At 46.8% G+C, this 19,295-nt stretch overlaps 1 protein-coding gene across 1 annotated transcript in view; it reads right to left on the bottom strand.

Annotated features, from left to right (window-relative positions):
* LOC119954154 (integrin alpha-3-like) overlaps positions 1–19,295 on the bottom strand; it is a 210,151-nt gene that overhangs the window by 37,256 nt on the left and 153,600 nt on the right. Inside the window, exons 9-13 of the mRNA XM_038779108.1 lie at positions 15,107–15,246; positions 13,664–13,747; positions 5,701–5,768; positions 4,184–4,323; positions 777–914 (exon numbers count right to left, since the gene is read on the bottom strand). Coding sequence (XP_038635036.1) covers positions 777–914; positions 4,184–4,323; positions 5,701–5,768; positions 13,664–13,747; positions 15,107–15,246 — 570 coding nt within the window. The remainder of the gene's footprint in view (positions 1–776; positions 915–4,183; positions 4,324–5,700; positions 5,769–13,663; positions 13,748–15,106; positions 15,247–19,295) is intronic.

Genomic DNA, 19,295 nt, shown 5'->3' on the forward strand with positions numbered 1-19,295 from the left:
CATTACTGGGAGTACACTACAGATCCCCAAACAGCGAAAGGGAGATCAAATATGTAGGCATATTTCTGCCTGTAAGAACAAGGGCACAATAATAGTTGGAGACTTTAACTATGCCAATATCAACAAGGATTCAAACAATATAAAGGGAACTGAGGGAGAAAAATTTATGCAATGTGTCCCAGAAAACGGTTTCAACCGATTAGTGACAAACCCAACAAGAGGAGTTGCAATAGAAATAAAAGGACAGCACAGTAGTTAGCACTGCTGCCTCACAGCGCCAGGGACCCTGGTTCAATTCCAGCCTTGGGTGACTGTGTGGAGTTTACACATTCTCCCCGTGTCTGCGTGGGTTTCCTCCGGATGCTCCAGTTTCCTCCCACAGTCCAAAGATGTGCAGGTTAGGTGGACTGCCAATGCCAAGTTCCCCTTTCGTGTCCAACGGTTAGGTGGAGTTATGGGGATGAGGCAGGGGAATGGGTCTAGATAGGGTGCTCTTTCAGAGGGCTGGTGCAGACTCGATGTGCCGAATGGCCTCCTGTAGGGATTCCATTCTATGAATTGAAAAGTATTGTTTTGTACTTCCCTTGCACTCCCAATCAAGGTGCGTAAAAAATGACATTTATTTGATTAGTAATTCATTGCGGACTTCCGGACCCCAACTTCCCCATTGTTCTCTCAAGCTTCAAATGTATGGTCCTGCACATTGCTCCTTCTCCTTTCTTACTGATCTTTAGAAAGCACCAAACTGACGATCTTATTTATGTCCCCTGTCTTACCTTTTTTGTGTTTGGCTTGGCTTGGTTCATTATGGGATAATCATTCATATCGACCATTCTTTGACCAGACGCATTTTTATTGACAATATTGTATCTCAGCATGATAGAAATGGGTTGAAGCTTATCCTCCACATTGTCCTGTAAAACACACAGAAGATGTTTTTCAGTGCAAAGTAATATCAGGAATTCATCACTGCCAAGGAGACTGATTTTACTTTAAAACTCTGATGCTCAGTCAAGGATTTCAGTCGAGCCTGTTCTGAGCTTTCCATACTTAGAAGAACTGAAGCATTGGAATTGTCCTCAGTAAATTGAGGGGAAACATTTTGTTGACAGGAAGTTCTTGCAGATGGTAATATTTTTAAGTACAGACCCACAAATAAATTTGGTAATGGCTGGAGGATAAAGGCATCTACAATCAAAACTTTCTACATGTGGATAACGTAATTATCAGTAGAGTACACGGAGACACAATATGCAATATACACTAAGGAAAATGAGATGAGGATATGGTAACAAAAAGAATAGATGACAAGAGAGTAGAACAAAGGGAAGAACAAAAAATTGCAAATGATTAGAGTCAGATGGATAGATTAGAGGAGAAGTTAACAATGAATACGTTTGGTAAATATAGATGGACTGTACAATAAAAGCAGTACAGAAGACAAGGGCACAATCTTTGTAAAAAAAATCACTTACTTAACTCACCAAGGCACAGCGAAGGTCCAGATTTTGGCTGAACTGAAATGGCCCAAGTAGAATTGGGAAAAGCATCCTATCTTGAAAGGATTGGGAAAAAGGGTCATGATCTGGGTTGCCAGTAGGAAAGCCCCACAGTCAGTAAACCGGGAGAGGTGAGTGGCAGGACAAGGAAACAGCAGAGGATGTAGAATCTTGTGCTCTTCTTCATGGCAAATTTGGTGCCAGGACAGCATTCAATCAAGCAGGACCCTGCCACCTTCCCGGCACCACCCCTGGCTAAGTCCACAGAGGGAAGGTCTGTTGCCACTGAGGCCCTTAGTGGGTAATTGAACCTGGCTATTGGATTGTGGAAAGATTCAATATCCATAGAACCATAGAAAGGTTATGGGGCAGAAAGAGGCCATTCAGCTCATTGTGTCCGCGCCAGACAAAAAAGAAACTAGCTGCTCATTTTAATCCCATGTTCAAGCACCTGGTCCATAGCCTTGCAGGTCACAGCACTTCAGATGCAGATCCAGTTACCTTTCAATTAGGTGAGCATTTCAGCCCCACAAAATAACTTAAGCAGTGAGTTCCAGATGTCCACCACCCTCTGGGTGAAAAAATCTTTCCTCATGTCGTCTCTAATCCTTCTGCCAACCACCTTAAATCTATGCCCCTGATAACTGACCCCTCAGCTAGGGGAAACAGATCGCTCCTGTCTACCCTATCTAGGCCTCATAATAAGGTCACCCCTCAGACTCAGTTCCAAGGAAAACAATGCTAGCCTATCTGATTAATGTTTATAGCTGCAGCTTTCAAGGTTTGTCAACGTTCTAGTAAATCTCTGCATCCTTTCCAGAGCAATTATGCCCTTCTGTAAAGCAGTGACCAGAACTGCACACAAATTCCAGGGAATAAGGAGAGAAATTTGGACTTTTGGAAGTGCCCAGAGTCTGGCAGGGATGGGGCAGATCTCTAATGCAACTTCCACTTCTTCCACCACACAACCGGTCTAGGCCCAACTGTTCTGGAATTTCCACCTCAAACCTCTTTGCCTCTCACATTTCTCTTCTTCTTTGACTAAGATTTTGGTTAGCTGCCCTGACTTCTGTGAAGTGCCTTGGAATACTTCACTGCAGCAGCACCTACACTTCCAAAAAGTGTTTAGTTGACTAAACATTTTGCAACATGCTGACTTCATGCAATATAAATGCAAATTGCCATTGGTTGGCATTTTAGAGGAAAAGTTTGATCAATCAATCAGTTAAGCCAGACATTTAAAAGTAGCCATTGCGATGCAAAGTTGGGGACTGTGCCTATGTAGTAGAGGGTGTGCGGGGTCTATAGGAAGACCAATTGAGAGGGCCCTGATGCCCCAATGCCAGCGACCCTTAGGGGAAAGGGTTGATGGCAATGATTCTTGGTGGAGGGTGGGCGCTGGTGGGGGTGGGGTTTGATGTCAGTGATCCTTGGGGGGTGGGGGGGTTGATGCCAGTGATCATTGATGGGGAGTGCCAATGTACGTGGACAGGGGTCTTTAACTTCAGTTTGCAATGGGGTCGCTAGGAGCTGAACTTGCTCTGCCCCTCACAATGATGGCGCAAATCGTGCCCGCTTCAAAAAAATGGCAAAGTGCGGGAGATCTTGAGGTAGAAACACACCAGTTTTCGTCAGAACCTGTCACTTTGCCATTTTTTGGTAAAATTCCATCCAATATCTTTTCTGTTGTGAAACACACGAGGGATTGTGACAAAAATGGGAATGGCAGTTTTATAAACAGCAATAGAAATCAAAACAACATACTGTGCGCGATCTACCTAAATGGGAACAGAGTCCCTGAGCGCGCATCTGACTGGGTGTCTCCCACTGCTCGGAGCCCCGAGAAACACCATGTTATCGAACAACCATTTGGGTAGATTGCGGGCCTCATCGGGGAGCGTGTGGCCAAGGCCGCACTTAGTCCCGTTTTCTGCACTGAGGAGCTCCACTTGCTGGAACTCCTCAATGCAGGATGAGAGCGGGGTGCCATTTTTAAATGGCATCCCAATCTCTCAACCCCCAAACTCCCCCAAACCACAACTCACCGATAACGCTAACACCCAGGTTGAACTGCCAGGGTTCCAGGCTGGCAGTGTCCAGGTGGCACCAGCAGTGCCATCCTACCCAGAGGACAAGCAGCTGGGGGCCTCCGATCCCCTAAGAGGCCTCCACGAGTGCCATTCTGTCTGGTCCCTGTTTGTGGAGACCAGCACTGATCAGCGCTCACCCGAGATCTCCAAGGCCTTGGAGTTCGATCACATGCCTTGGGTAGATCGTTGCATATTAGAGTGGGACTAGTTGTCTCACTCTAATATGCAGATTTGCTAAAAGGTGATCTTGCCCACAATGGTTGGGATTCACATCGCAACATCTCGCGAAATACCTCACGAGGCATGGCAAGATGGGTAGATCCAGGAACAGGGACCTCCCAGCATATACCGGTCACATTGCGCTGCACTGCCTTTTGGGCTGATAGATCTTGGCCACTATTTTTTTGAACCAAACCCTCTCTCTGACTTTTCAATGGGTTTCCAATGGGAGTTGGTTTTCTTTGGAAAGGTTTAACTTAAGGCTTGTACCGTACAAATGTCATTTCTGAACTTAGCAGAGCCAGTCACTTAATATGCATTAAAAAGACTGTTTGAAGAAGTTATTAAAATGACACAAAGGCAGGTTCACCTTACCATCAACCCCAGTTTGACAGTCTGGCATTTTACTCCCGGCATTGAATAAAACCCATTATAAGTGTCACTCTTTGTCTTAATAAATCTAACACGTGGAGAAGCGTGCCTCTCTTTCTCAACCTCCAGGGTGTATTTAAGAGCTGTGTAGAAAGAAAAAAAATCAATTTAGTGGCCTTCAACAACAATTGGCATCTCGGTAGGCTTCCTCCTGTGCAGGTAGATCTTTCAAATAACTTAAGGTTGAGTCAAAAAACTAAAATCAGGCAACAATGAGGGAGAATAAAATGGAAGGGAGAGGACTAAGACAAGACAGTCACAGAGAAGAGTTTTGAACAAACCCAAGGTATTGAATAGCAAACTGCCCATACATTGTCAATAAACTGAAACCCTAATAACAAATGCCATTGTTCATCATAATAGTAAATGACCATTCTAATCACCACATGGTGAATATCTGCTAGAATAGACCACAGTGTAACTTGTGGACATAGTTACTGAAGCAGAGTCACTGCTTATTCGCATCAGACTCTGTGGGCAGAATCTTACCAGAATTTGGCAAAGTATCAGGTTCAAACTGAAAATTGGGGTGTAGCTCTCTAGTTGCACAGACCAGTTTTCTCTCCATATATTGAGCCTCTTAGAGAAAAAGAATGCGTCGGCGTGGTTTATGCCATCACTCTGGTGGGGCCTCATTGAGCTGTCAACCAGCTCCACAAAGATCAGGGCCCCTCCGCCGACAATCCTCGTCGGCATTCCACTAACACCCCAACCCTCCCCCACATTCATTGCTGGCGTTCCAACCCCACCCCCTAATCTCTGGTACCAGTGCCCTCCGCGCACCGCCCACACTAGATGAGAGAAACTCCGCTATGGACTCAACAGGTGCACCCCCCCCCCCAATCATGTCTCTCTCCCCTTTCATGCCTCCTTCAGGTCTGACCCCTGTCAGGCTCCGCCTCTTGGAAGTGCAAACCTGGCACTGCCCTGCCATGTCCCCGACCACCCGGCTCCAAGTCCTCCAAGCCCCCCCAATGGTCATCACGTCTGGTATCTGGTGGTGGAGTCCAGTAGTAATTCCCGCCAACCTTGCGCTGCGCTGGTGGGGTCGAGAATACCAGGAAAATTCAGTTTGAAACGGACGTAGCATATTTAAATGCTTATTTCAGAAGCATCTAATACTGATGTAACTATGATGCAAGCTTACATGACAAAGTAACAGGGATCTGGGGGAAGGAAAATTTCAACATTGTGCAGAGTTACTGAGATGTGCAGAGAGCTGTAAATAAATAATCATGATTTTACAAACTAGAGTCTTAAGTAGCTTTCTTAGAGAAACAGTCAAACCCACCAAGGAAGCCCATCTCAACTCCAAACACAAGACCAAACAATTTCAGCTGCTGAAGACGAAGAAAATGATATTGATTCAATGGCCAAAACGTATTTTCCTAGTGAAGCCATAATTCTACAAGTTTACGTGTGCTGCCTTGTAAGGAGCAGCTCAGAGTGGTGATACTTACTAATGTTGCGATTGTACTTCCTATTTCCGGTGCTCACGATGTACGAGAAGCAAACCTCCACTTTGATACTAAATGAAAGAACACAGGCAAGATTTAAAAAAAGAAATGAATGTTTCGCTCAGACTATAAAATGGATCTTTAATTCAAATCCTTACATAATTGTAGCTATTTAATCTACATTTTTAATATATCTGGTCAAAAGGAAACACTTCATTCCATTCCAAGAATAACAGCTTACATTGTTGCAACTATATTTTTGTTGATTACAAATCAAATCAGTCTTTGGATTGCGTGAATCTGAAATACTTGGCATGAAAAACATGCACAACCTCTCCTGCATTCTTCCCAGAATAACATGTACTTCAGTTCCAATTTTTGGGCCCAGCCTCTTTTATCTTGAGCTGGAAATGGTGTTTTCCATAGATCTTTGCACAAAGGAAAAGAAGAACTCCAAAAGGTATCTATGGCTAGCATGTGACAATGGCATTTCAAATAGCATGGACCATTATTGACTTAGTCATAGAATTTACAGTGCTAAAGGAAGCCATTGGAAAGAGCACCCTACCCAAACCCACACCTCCACCCTATCCCCACTTAAGTAACCCCACTTAAGCTTTTTGGACACTAAGGGAAATTTAGCATAACCAATCCACCTAACCCGCACATCTTTGGGCTGTGCGAGGAATCCTAGGCCCAACCATCTTCAGCTGCTTCATCAATGACCTCCCTTCCATCATAAGGTCAGAAGTGGGAATGTTTGTGGATGACTGCACAATGTTCAGCATCATTCATGACTCCTCAGATAATGAAGCAGTCCATGTTCAAATGCAGCAAGACCTGGCGAATATCCAGGCTTGGGCTGACAAGTGGCAATTTACATTCGCACCGCACAAATGCCAGGCAATGACCGTCTCCTATCCCCCCCCCCCCACCCCCCCCCTGACATTCAATGGCATTACCATTGCTGAATCCCCCACAATCATGATCCTGAGAGTTACCATTGATCAGTAACAACTGGACTATTTCTGGAAGGGGGAGCAATCAAGCGGGCTGCTTTGTCCTGGATGGTGTTGAGCTTCTTGAGTGTTGTTGGAGCTGCACTCATCCAGGCAAGTGGAGAATATTCCATTACACTCCTGAGTTGTGCCTTGTAAATGGTGGACAGGCTTTGGGGTCAGGAGATGAGTTACTCGCCGAGGATTCCTAGCCTTTGACCTGCCCAATGTGATTGACTCTTAAGTGCCCTCAGGGATGAGCAATAAATACTGGACTAACCAGCCAATCAAACACTCAAGCTGGGCTGCAGCACTGGTGATACCCTCACAACCAAAGGATGTGTGTGGGGATCAGGGGGGACACTTGAGCACAGTCTCCCTAATGTTCCTGGCAGGGGTCTGGGGTCTCGGGGCCCTTGCTGTGGCCAGGGGTGAGTATGCAGAACAAGGTTTTCCAGCTCAACTGGCTCACTGGATGGCATTCTGAGAGAAGGCAGGAGATGTAAGGGTGGGGATTGTTGGTCTATCTCCTTCTCCAATTCCTTATAGAGACCAGAATATACGATGTTGGTCCCACTGAGGATACCCTCGCAGTGCTGGTGGCAGCCCAGGCAGCCAGACACCAGAGAAGGCAACAGCGCGACGCTGGCCGGAGATGGCACCCCATTTGCAGAGGGCCACTGCACTCCTTAAAGAACATTTAGGGAGTGCCCTTCATTAATAGGAAGGGGTTCCATTCCCTGAATGTTCAACGCTTATCCCTCCCACCTGCACAGCCAACTACCCTGTTCTATCCTGCCAAGGTCTGGTCTGTGTCACATCACCCCAGTATGATGGGTCTGTGTCAGCACTGTCAGCGGGTCAATGTACAAGGCAGCAGTGAGGATAACTCGCTGTGAAGTTAGCTCTGATGCTCCTCTGTTTATGCCAAAGTCCTACTCCTGCCTTTCTGCTGACAGCACCCAATCCTCTTAATGGGATCTGCATCGCAGGCGTTTGATCTTGGACCACTGTGCCTAGGGGGGTGGGGAGTGGGTGGAGTGGAGGCAGGCCCACTGTGAAGATTAACATGACAGAGGCTTCACATGTTTCAGGTGTAAAATGTTTTCAGTGTGAACATTTGACATTTCCACTTCCCTAGCTACAGATAGTGACTCCCCATGCACGTGATCCTCAATCAGTGATCCTCAATTTTCTTGATCTTTCGTGGTCTCCTGTTACATCTAGTTGTGTCTCCAAGATGCACATAACATATGGAGGCAGCCTACTGCTTTTTGCACCATGTGGCCTTTGATGCTCTTGGCGGACGTCCTCTGGAGAGCCTGGAGCCAGAGTGCCCGGCTGACTTACCAGAGTCACTGGCTTCGCTGTGCCACCCTGTTCAGCCCTGCGAGGCGGCGGTGTCAGGAAGGGGGGTGGGGGATTCGGAAGAACTGGAGACTGCTGTCGTCTATTTGGTAGCAGGCCCAGGTTGGCCTACAGTGCTTCCTCCTCCCCGATGGTTCCTGTAGGGTCCTGGAGGTCTCCAATGGGATGGAGGGGCAGCTGGAGTGAGCTGGTGTCGACGCCCTCAGCAATGCTCCTCAGTGACTAGGTCATATGAGGTGCCTCGGCAATGTCCATCTGCATCTGTGGCATGTCCCTCATCAACTGGGACATGACGTTGAGGCCCTCATCCACGGTCGACCGAACCACGTGTAGGACCACCAGTCAAGACACTGACCTTGTGTTCCAGGCTTTCCACTGCAGTCGTCACCCCAGCAGTGCTGACCTCAGTGCCATGTGTTGTTGGCATCATTTCCTGCATTTGGAGCCTTCGGGGCTTCTCCAATCAGCTATCCACTCTCTGGAATGTTGTTGACATCCCCTCCTGAATCTCACAGCCGTGTCCTAGCATCTGTATCAGCTCTGGGATAACCTTGACCAGAGTCTCGGCACCTGACTGGGACTCAGCTGAGTCCTGGGATTCGGCAGACCTCAGACTGCTAATTTCCTTGGATGTTCCGGCCTCCGCCTGATCTGCATCAGCAACTGTGTGCTGCCCACCACATTGTGCTCCAGAAGCCTGCCGCCTAATGTCTCTCAGAGGGGGTGGTGGGGGTCTTCTCGGCGCTCTTCTCCAAGGTGGTCTATTGGAAGGCGGGGTGGGGAGGGGAGAAACTCACGATGGCCAGCACCGTCAGATGGAGCTCTTGCAAGAGAATGGGCATGTGGTCAGTGAGCGGGGAGGATCATTTTGACCAACATAAACAACTCGCTTGAGTGACGGGGCAGTGGATCCTCACCTCTACAGCACAAGCCAGCCTTGCGGTCGGTAACTGCTCTCTCCTCGGACATCCCCTGATTTTCAGGGTATGTTCCTCATAGGGGTTGAGAACTCGGATCGCTGTTACTCTGCCCTCTGTCTTGACCCTTTCCCGCTTATTATGCGCTATCTTCTGCAGGGACAAAGAGAGGGTTTTGTGAACTGTGCACTTGATGGATCGGGAAGGGGGGGTGTGAGGTGGGGGGGGGGTCTGTAGCAGGTGGCATGTGTGGGCACCACAGCTGGACATGAAGGGACTGTGCTGGTGGGTGCCATGAGGTGCTGGAGAACAAGCCCGAAGATCGGATGTGGGGTTGGGAATTTGAGGGCTGTCAGGCGGAACTGAAGTCGGGAGAGAGGTGATAACTTACCCTTACAGCTCGGTGGACGTCGTTGGTCTTCTTCCGACATTGGACACTGGTCCTCCTTGTCATGTTGCCAGCACTGACAGAGGCTGTCCCTGTCTCCCAGGTAGTATTGGTGGGCCTGTTGCTGACCCTCCGGCCTCTCGGGAGGACAGGATACCCTGTGTCTCATCAACGGTGTCGAGTAGCCTGGGCAGTTAGCCATCGCTAAAGCAAGGAGCAGGTCTTCTCGCTGCCATGTTTGTGTGTTCACTGGGAGCGAATGTTAAAAGCGCTCCTCCTTGTTAGCAGCGAGATGCTGAGACGCACGTCTGGCGAGTCAAATGGCGAGACAGTCAGTAATGGCCAGTAGCTCATGGGGGCTCATTTCCGGCATGGACTGCCGTTAAAAGGGCCGCGATCTCGCAAGCATGTCTGTCGAGAAACACTCGCCAATCACGCCCAAAATGACACTTAGAAATATTTCTGTGAATTTGCGCTCAGTGTTATTGATAAAATACACAGTTGTCTCCTAGTCTTTGTCTGAGCCTCTTTGTTCATTATTTTCCATTAAATTTTCAGTCTCTTCGGTCATGTGAGAGTGCCTTTAAGAATTGGATGTTTAAGAAATGTACCTTTAAGAAATGAAGCTGATCATATTACTGGAGTGATGTCACAGGGGGAGGGGAGCTGAGCTCACTTCTGCTTTTTGGGAGTTTTAGTTTCAGTTTGATGAAAGCTTGGGTGTGGCTGTGAGCTGCATTGCTGGTGATCTCTGCCATGAAGGACTATCTCTTAATCCTTTGGTGAAATCGGAATTGTAAAAAGTTCTCAGTATTGAATATAAATCTAATGTGCTTCTGTTTGAAGGATTTGTTAAATCTTTTGGATGTGTTAAGGAACAGATTGCAGGATTGGGTAGTGTTGTATTATTTTCGGGGTTCATTTTGAAGTAAGGGGTGTTAAGAGATCCAATGTTTATTTAAAAGGTTAATTTGAGTTCATGGAATAAACATGGTTTTGTTTTAAAACCACGTGTCCATAATTGTAATACAACACCTGGGGAACAAACCGTGTGCTTCAAAAGCAACAATCCATTGAAGGTGGGGGTTGGTTGAACTCCATGATACATTTTGGCATTCTGAAAACACCTCTCCCATAACACTTCTCATATACATACATGGAAGATAGGAGCAGGAGGTGGCCTTTTGGCCCTTCGAGCTTGCTCCGCCATTCATCACGATCATGGCTGATCATCCAACTCAATAGCCTAATCCTGCTTTCTCCCCATAGCCTTTGATCCCATTCTCCCCACGTGCTATATCAAGCCACCTCTTGAATATATTGAAAGTTTTAGCATCAACTACATCCTGTGGTGAGATGAATTCCACAGGCTCACCACTCTTTGTATGAAGAAATGTCTCCTCATATCTGTCCGAGATGGTTTACCTGAGTCCTCAGACTGTAGCCCCTGGTTCTGGACAACCCTATCATTGGCAACATCTTCCCTGCATCTACCCTGTCTAGTCCCATTAAAATTTTATAAGTCTCTATGAGATCTCCCTTATTCTTCTGAACTCCAGCGGGAACAATTCCAACCTAGTCAATCTCTCCTCATATGACAGTCCCGCCATCCCTGGAATCAGTCTGGTAAACCTTCTCTGCACTCCCTTGAGAGCAAGAACATCCTTCCTCAGAGAAGGAGACCAAAACTGCACACAATACTCCAAGTGTGACCTCACCAAGGCCCTGTATAATTGCAGCAACATATCCCTGCTTCTGTACTCGAAACATCTCGCAATGAAGGCCAACATACCATTAGCTTTCTTTACCGCCTTTTGCACCTGCATGCTTAACTTCAGCGACTGGTGCACAAGGATACCCAGGTCCCGCTGCACACTCCCCTCTCCCAATTTACAACCATTCAGGTCGTAATCTGCCTGCCTGTTTTTTGCTTCCAAAGTGAATAACCTCACACTTATCCAAATTATACTGCATCTGCCATTGATTTGCCCACTCGCCCAATCTGTCCAGATCATGCTGTAGGATCCCTGCATCCTCGTCACAATTCACCCTCCCGCCTAGTGTTTTATCATCTGCAATTTTTGAGATGTTACATTTTGTTCCCTCATCCAAATCATTAATATATATTGTGAATAGCTGGGGTCCCAGCACCGATCCCTGTGGTACCCCACTAGTTACTGCCTGCCAATTTGAAAAGGACCCATTAATCCCTGCTCTTTGTTTCCTCTTTGCCACCCAGTTTTCTACCACCTCAATACATTTGCCCCAATTCCATGTGCTTTAATTTTGCACAATAATCTCTTATGCGGGACTTTGTCAAACGCCTTCTGAAAGTCCAAATATATCGACTGGCTCCCCCTTGTCAACTATACTGGTTACATCTTCAAAGAATTCCAACAGATTTGTCAAGCATGATTTTCCCTTCATAAATCCATGCTGACTCTGACTGATCCTGCCACTGCTTTCTAAATGTTCCGCTATATAGCCCTTGATAATGGATTCAAGCATAGGGGCTGGTTTAGCTCACTCGGCTAAATCACTGGCATTTAAAGCACACCATGCAGGCCAGCAGCACGGTTCGATTCCCGTACCAGCCTCCCCGGACAGGCGCCGGAATGTGGCGACTAGGGGCTTTTCACAGTAACTTCATTGAAGCCTACTCGTGACAATAAGCAATTTTCATTTTATTTCATTTTCCCCACTATCGACGTTAGGATTACTGATCTATAATTACCTGCTTTCTCTCTACCTCCCTTTTTGAATATCGGAGTGATGTGAGCTACCCTCCAATCTGCAGGGACAGTTTCAGAGTCTATAGAATCCTGGAAGATGACCACCAATGCATCCACTATTTCCAGAGCCACCTCCTTAAGCACTCTGGGATGCAGATTCTCCGGCCCTGGGGATTTATCTGCCTTCAATCCCATCAATTTTCCAAGCACCTTTTCTCTACGAATGTTGATCTCCCTCAGTTCTTCCCTCTCACTGAACCTTTCATTCTCCAGCATTTCTGGTATCTGATTTGTGAAGACAGAACTAAATTATGTATTCAATTGCTCAGCCATTTCTTTGTCCCTCATTAGGCATTCCCCTGTTTATGTCTGTAAGGGGCCTACATTTGTCTTTACCAATCTCTTTCTCTTCACATATCTATAGAAACACTTAGTGTCAGTCTTTATGTTCCCTGCAAGCTTCCTTTTGTACTGTACTTTCCCCTTCTTAATCAATCTCTTTGTCCTTCTTTGATGAATTCTAAACTGCTCCCAATCCTCAGACCTATTATTTTTCGTGGCCAATCTGTATGCTTCTTCCTTGGATCGGATACTATCTCTAATTTCCTTTGTAAGCCATGGATTGGCCCTCTTACCCCCTTTGCTTTTCTGCCAGATATGCCCAACTTCATTCCAAATTGATAACTGATACCCCATTATGCTCAAAATCCATCTGGTGAAATATGATGCTGGAATCAATCTTCACTCAGTCGGAGATTTATTCAGAGTGAAACATTGCAATGTCAGCAAGTGTCTCTTTATATGTGCTCAAGTAAAAATCCAAATCAATGCCCTCCACCTGCTATAATTGAACACAATTTATTTCCATCAACTACATGATTCAGATATTAGTTTTGTTGCCCTCTCTGTTGCAACAAAAAAAAAATTAAGTGATTGAAAACCTTGTCACTCCTCAGTGCACTATAAGCTTGGGTGGCTATATGCAAGTGAGGATGAAAATAATATCACTGATCATTCAGTTTGGTCATATAGACAGGGAACTAAACGGAGCCTGAGCACAATCACCCTTTGAAGTCACAGGGGTGGCAAAGGGTGGAGAAATTATCATTCTTTCCGTACAGGTTATCCAGTTGCAGCAGAGTTTAAGATTTTGTCGTGAGATACTTTCTCTGACTTTTCAACAGTAGTTCCTAATATGGCCTGCTCCAGCTCTTTGCCAAAGTAGAAGTGTAATGAGTTTGGATTTGCAGAATAACGGGACAGAATGGCCTCCCCTGGCTTGTGTTGAAGTGTTTCCACACAACAACATGGTCAGAATCAGAAACTCATGAGATTCTCGAACTATGGTTACTTTAACGTCAGCGACCAACCATTTCTAACAGAGTAATGCTTTTTTGAAAAAAAAGGGTTATTATGTGAATCTCAGCCATATTACAGCTACAACATGCTACTACACTATGACCCCTTGCTAAAATGCTATTGATGGTTTTGAATGAACACTTTATCAGTTATCAAAAATAACAGCTAATTTCAGAGAAAATAACCAAGATTTCAAATGCTTACCAGGAACTTGTGGAACATTTGCTGGAATCGATGGTTTTTGGGTGCACACTGAAATTTGTTCTGATATTAATAACTGGTCGAGATCTGGAAATAGACACATACAGTCAGCTTAAGAAATTTTAACACATACCCAATGTGCTACACATTCTTTTGTTTGCTGGATTGATTGTCCTGAGCAATATTTGTTTTGACACTTTGTAGACTCAACATATTAGATAAGGACAAACCATAGAATCCCTACAGTGGAGAAGAAGGCCATTCGGTCCATTGAGTCTGCACTGACCCTCTGAAAGGGCACCCTACTTAGGTCCACTCCCCACCCTATTCCCGTAACCCCACCTAACCGTCACAGCTTTGGAATGTGGGAGGAAACCCAGGCAGACATGGGGAGAATGTGCAAATGGACAAAGTCACCCAAGGCCCGAATTGAACCAGAGTTTAATTGAACATGAGCTTAATGTCTTTAAAATATATGCGGGAACTCTCCAAAAACTGTCTTCCTTTTTTCACATTTTTGTCAAATTTTCCTGTCAATCCTTTTCCGTGATAAATTTCTGTGTCTATTTTTTTTTGATTTAGTCATGGCATATGGCATCGCTGTCTAGGCCAGCATTTATTGGCCATCCCTAATTGCCCTTGACAAGGTGGTGAGAGCTGCCTTCATGAACTACGGCAGTCCCTATGGCATAGGTACAGCCAAAGTGCTGTTAGGGAGCTCCGGGATTTTGACCCAGTGACAGTAAAATAACGGCGATATATTTCCAGGTCAGGATGGTGAGTGGTTTGGAGTGGAGCTTCCAGGTGAGGGTGCTCCCATGTTCCTGCTGTCCTTGTCCTTTTAGATGGTAGTGGTCGTGGGTTTGAAAGGTGCTGTCTAAGGAGACTTGTTGAGTTCCTGCAGTGCATCTTGTGGACAGTACACACTGCTGCCACTCTGTGTCAGTGGTGGAGGGAGTCACTGTGCAAATCAAGCAGGCTGCTTTGTCCTGGATGATGTTGAGCTTCTTGAGTGTTGTTGGAGCTGCGCTCATCTTGGCAAGTGGAGAGTATTTATTCCATCACATCCTGACTTGCAGGTACAGGACAGACTTTGGGGAATCAAGAGGTGAGCTACTCCCACAAGATTGCTAGCTTCTAACCTGCTCGTGTACCCACATTATTTATATTACTAGTCCAGTTTAGTTCCCGGTCAATGCTAACCCCCAGATGTTGATAGTGGGAGGATTCAGCGATGGTAATGCTATTGATATTTTCTGCTTCTCATCTTTTACATATTTCTATTTAACCTTAAATGATATAAAATCAAAATATGACAGAGAAATAAGGTTGACTTTAAAATGGAGCCTGCATGCCCCGGTCCAATTATTCCCTGTCCTCTAACCTCACTTAGTTTAATTCATACAGCAATCCTTCCATCACATCTTACTCCCGTGAAGGTCATACCTCAGTAAAATGACTCTGTCGGATAATGTTCCAATTAGAACATCAGGGTAATCATTCTTATCGACATCAAGCCCTCCATTGATTGAATAGCCAAATGTCGTGACAGGATTAGTATTTCCTAGGTCTGCTCCATTGATGGTCTAGAAAATAGAAGTGAACTCAGAATTTACTGTCATAGTGCAACATAGTTAATCTGAATGGTTCATATAAACAAAACTCATCCTACATGAAAACTATTTGAATGTTTTTATATTCATTTTTCTATAGCAAAAGCTTTATGGGCAATAGATAATGGAGACTGTGTTGATTTTGAACCCAAATTCGATTTGAACCTGAGTGTCCAAGGTGAAACGATGGTAGAGGTACTGACAACGCGCCGCCCAATTCATCTGAAACAAGTGGCTTTATTTAAAGGGGATTGCTTTCACATCAAAGTCTTTCATAAACATGAGGAGCCACATGAGGAATGTTTGAATTTCATCACTGTCATGTTGTGTGAACTAAAATATTTTCCTTCCCGATGGTGTAGCTCGGTGAAGTGCTGAGTTTGGCAGCTACCTGAGCCACTGTGGCGACTGACAAAAGGAAAGATGTTAATAAAACGCATGAAGGTGGAAGAGTTTCTGTGCAAACAGCACCACATTTTGGGCAGACTTTTTCCAAGAAAATGACATTGTCAGTGAGGCAGACCGCAATTTTCAAGCACATATAATTCCCCTCCCACCATGTGAAAAAAGTCGCGACTGCCCGATTTGCCCTCCCCGGGGGTCAGCTGAGGACTTCACTAAAGTGGACGCTGCATTTAAACGGCTCCATAGCACTTGATCTCATTCAAGCCAGGAGGATGACAGCAAGGAAACCTGCTCCTAGATTTACGGAGGGGCCCTTCAGCCATTTGTTGAATACTGTGGAGGACAGGGGGGCTAGAATATACCCTCGGGCTGACAGGTGGCTCTCCAGCAAGGTGACAAATCCCACTTGGGACACGGTGGCAGCATTGCACGGTGACAGCAGCCTGACCAAGAGGACAGGTGCGCAATGCAGAAATAAAGATGAATGACTGACGATAATCAGCCAGGGCAAGATCTCCCTGTCCCCTCTCTGCACCCTACCTCCCAGAATGTCACCTTGAAACCACACGCCACCACCTCATAGGCCCCAGCACCCGATCTCCCACCAGCATCCTCAAACTCCCCTCCTGGCAATCCTCATCAGAATCCCTCCCTGCTTAAGCCAGTGCCCACACACGCTAGGCGCCGTTAACCACTGACCCGCCAGGCATCCAGCTCACGTGAATGAAGTGTCACAGCTATCACCTGCACCATCCACCATCACAGGGACACACACCTCGGTGGGTGAACTTAGCAGGCAGGCTTCTAGGTCACTAACCGCTGTGCACCACACAGCTTCTGATGCACATTTAGCGGAGGCAGCATGTCTCAGGGATCGGACATTTGGAGGTCTTCTGGCTCCCTGGACTCAGTTGTGCCCCAGCCAAATGCCGTGCTTCTGGACACGTTTGCCCTACAGCTCCTTGAGATGCAAAAGCAGAGTCGGTAACACAAGAAGGAGGTTTCAGCGACACTCCTGCGACTGCAAAGGCCAGATGAAGAAATCCCAAATCTTCCTGTCACAGGAGATGGTGCCGCAGGTATTTTCCATACAGGGCAATACTGCAAATGCAGTATCCACAGTGGAAAGCCTGGAGCAAGAGGTCAGATTCATGACGGGAGAACTCCGAAGTATGGCGCGGTCTTGGAGAACCATGGCTGAGCGCTTCAACTGTATGGGTCAGAGAAGGGCGGGTCTCCAGGACTGGCAGCGCCTGATGCTCTTGAGGCTTCTAGAGTTCAATCTAGTTAGCTGACTGAGTAGCTCATGGGCCCATGAGCACACAGAGGAGGAACCGCTGGAGCACTTCCCAGGGCCTTCCACCTAGGTGACCCTGGGAGTGACTAGCCAATCTGAACACAACGCTAATGCGAGCCCTGGGAACACACCCAGATATAGGAGGAAGGTACACAAGGGTAAGGAATTGCAGGGGCACTGCACGGGCACGGGCAAAGTTAAGCACAGGTAATTGGGGGTTGTTATCACTTTTAACATCTGCACATGTCATTAAATTAAATATTATTGTTCTTCACCACCTTAATGTGTCATGTTCTTTAACCCTCTTTCCAGTGGCACAGCGTTTCTCCCCATCAGGATACACTTGTTTCACTGGTCCTCAATGTCCATCAGACAGTTACGCTCTCTCAGTGCGAATATTTAATTTGCAGTGATAGGACTGAGGCATGATTCAGTGAACCCTAGACCCTTGCCCCTAATTCCCCTCCAGAACAAAAGGACAAAGGAACGTAGGGCAGAATCTCACTCAGATATAAGCTGGCGGGCCAGCGTGCTGGCTGCAGACAGACAGGAGTCAGCCATAAGCAAAAGCTGAGGAGCGTCATGGACCATGCCTCACTGAGTCGTGAACACCTTCCTGTATTGACTGGGCAGCAGACACCACCAGCCCTGGCACCCCGTTGATTAAGAGATCAGCCCTTGGTCGTAGAGGGGTCAAGACGTCCGGGGTGGGTGGGTCCAACGCTGTCAGAGAACATACTGGTCCTAATCCAGATTTGGTGACCCTCAAAAATGTTAGAGATCTGCGGCTGGCCGAGGATGTAGCTGTAATGCATGCACCCGGGAAAACATGCATACACATGCATGAATCGTATCTGGTGTTCGCACACCAGCTGCACATTGAGGGAGTATGATCTCTTCCTGTTTATGAATGGGACTCCCTGATGCCAGGGGGTTCAAAGAGTGACATGGGTGCAGTTGATCTCCCCCTGCGCCGTAGGCAGACCAGCTGTGTTGCAGAAGCCTGTAGTCCTCTCGTCTTGCTGGACGTGTCCTAGGTCAAAATGAACAAAGTCCAAAACTCTCGTATAGAGTGTATTTGTGACCTTACAGATGTGCTTATGGGCAGATGCCTGCGAGATTCCACACAGGTCACCCGTGGAGCCCAGGAATGACCCCGTTGCATTAAAATGAGGGGCTGACATAACCTTTATGGCCACAGGGAGCAGATGTCCTCTGCTGTCACGTGGCATCAAGTCGCCAAGGATGTAGACATCACGGCGGCGCAGTGGCTAGCACTGCAACCTCACGGCGCCGAGGTCCCAGGTTCGATCCCAGCTCTGGGTCACTGTCCGTGTGGAGTTTGCACATTCTCGCCGTGTTTGCGTGGGTTTCACCCCCCACAACCCAAAGATGTGCAGGGTAGGTGGATTTGCCACGCTAAATTGCCTCTTAATTGGAAGAAAAATTAATTGGGTACTCTAAATTGATTTTTAAAAATGTCGGCAAGGATGTGGCACAGGGACTGCACAGTGTTCCTGGTGAGGCGGAACCTCCTACGGCACATGTTGTCCAACAACTCCATGAAGGACATTCGGACCCTGTGCACCCTTGATCTCCTTCTGCGCCTTCATACACCTTGCACAGCTGGTGGAGCCTCTGGCCGTTGATCCGGCCCAGCGGCCCCGTGGTCTCCTGCCACTGGGTCTCCCCTGGGTGGCACCGCACAGTGCAGCAGTAGTCTGTGCACCTCCAGAACTAAAGTAAAAAGAATAGCCAGCTCCACTGGTTCAATAGTAATATAGCTGCGAGGGATGTGTGCGAGAGAGATAGAACGAGAGAGAGAGAGTGTGTGTCGAACTGGCCTCAGCCAATGCCCTCACTCAATCAGAGTCACTTTGGCCTTCCCTCCCTTATCCTCTATATCACTGGGGGTTCTGACAGGAGGTTTCTATGCTTGCACGTCCCGAATGGGCAGGGCCAATTGGCTGGGGATGTCCACCTTGGCAGCTAACACATCTTCACTGGCTGCTGTTGGGGTCCAGTACATGAGCAAACACAGTGCCTCTCGATCCCTTGCACACAAGTGTTTGGCATTGAATCCTGAGTATTCATGCCATTCCTTGACTTTGAAGCATTTTAAAGTTCCAACTAATTAACTAAATCAACAAACTGAGGGACAAATTTAAAGGGGCTCTTTAAAGGGGCACTGCCCTAAACAGAAACAAAGATCAACTGAAACTTAAGAACATCAAATTAAAGTGTAATTAGAGGGGTCGATAAAACACCCCAGTCCCTGAGGTGCCCACAGGACACGCAAGGCCTCAATGGTGCCCGTGGA

This window comes from Scyliorhinus canicula, chromosome 19 (genome assembly GCF_902713615.1).
Source record: "Scyliorhinus canicula chromosome 19, sScyCan1.1, whole genome shotgun sequence".
Taxonomy (NCBI): Eukaryota; Metazoa; Chordata; class Chondrichthyes; order Carcharhiniformes; family Scyliorhinidae; genus Scyliorhinus; species Scyliorhinus canicula.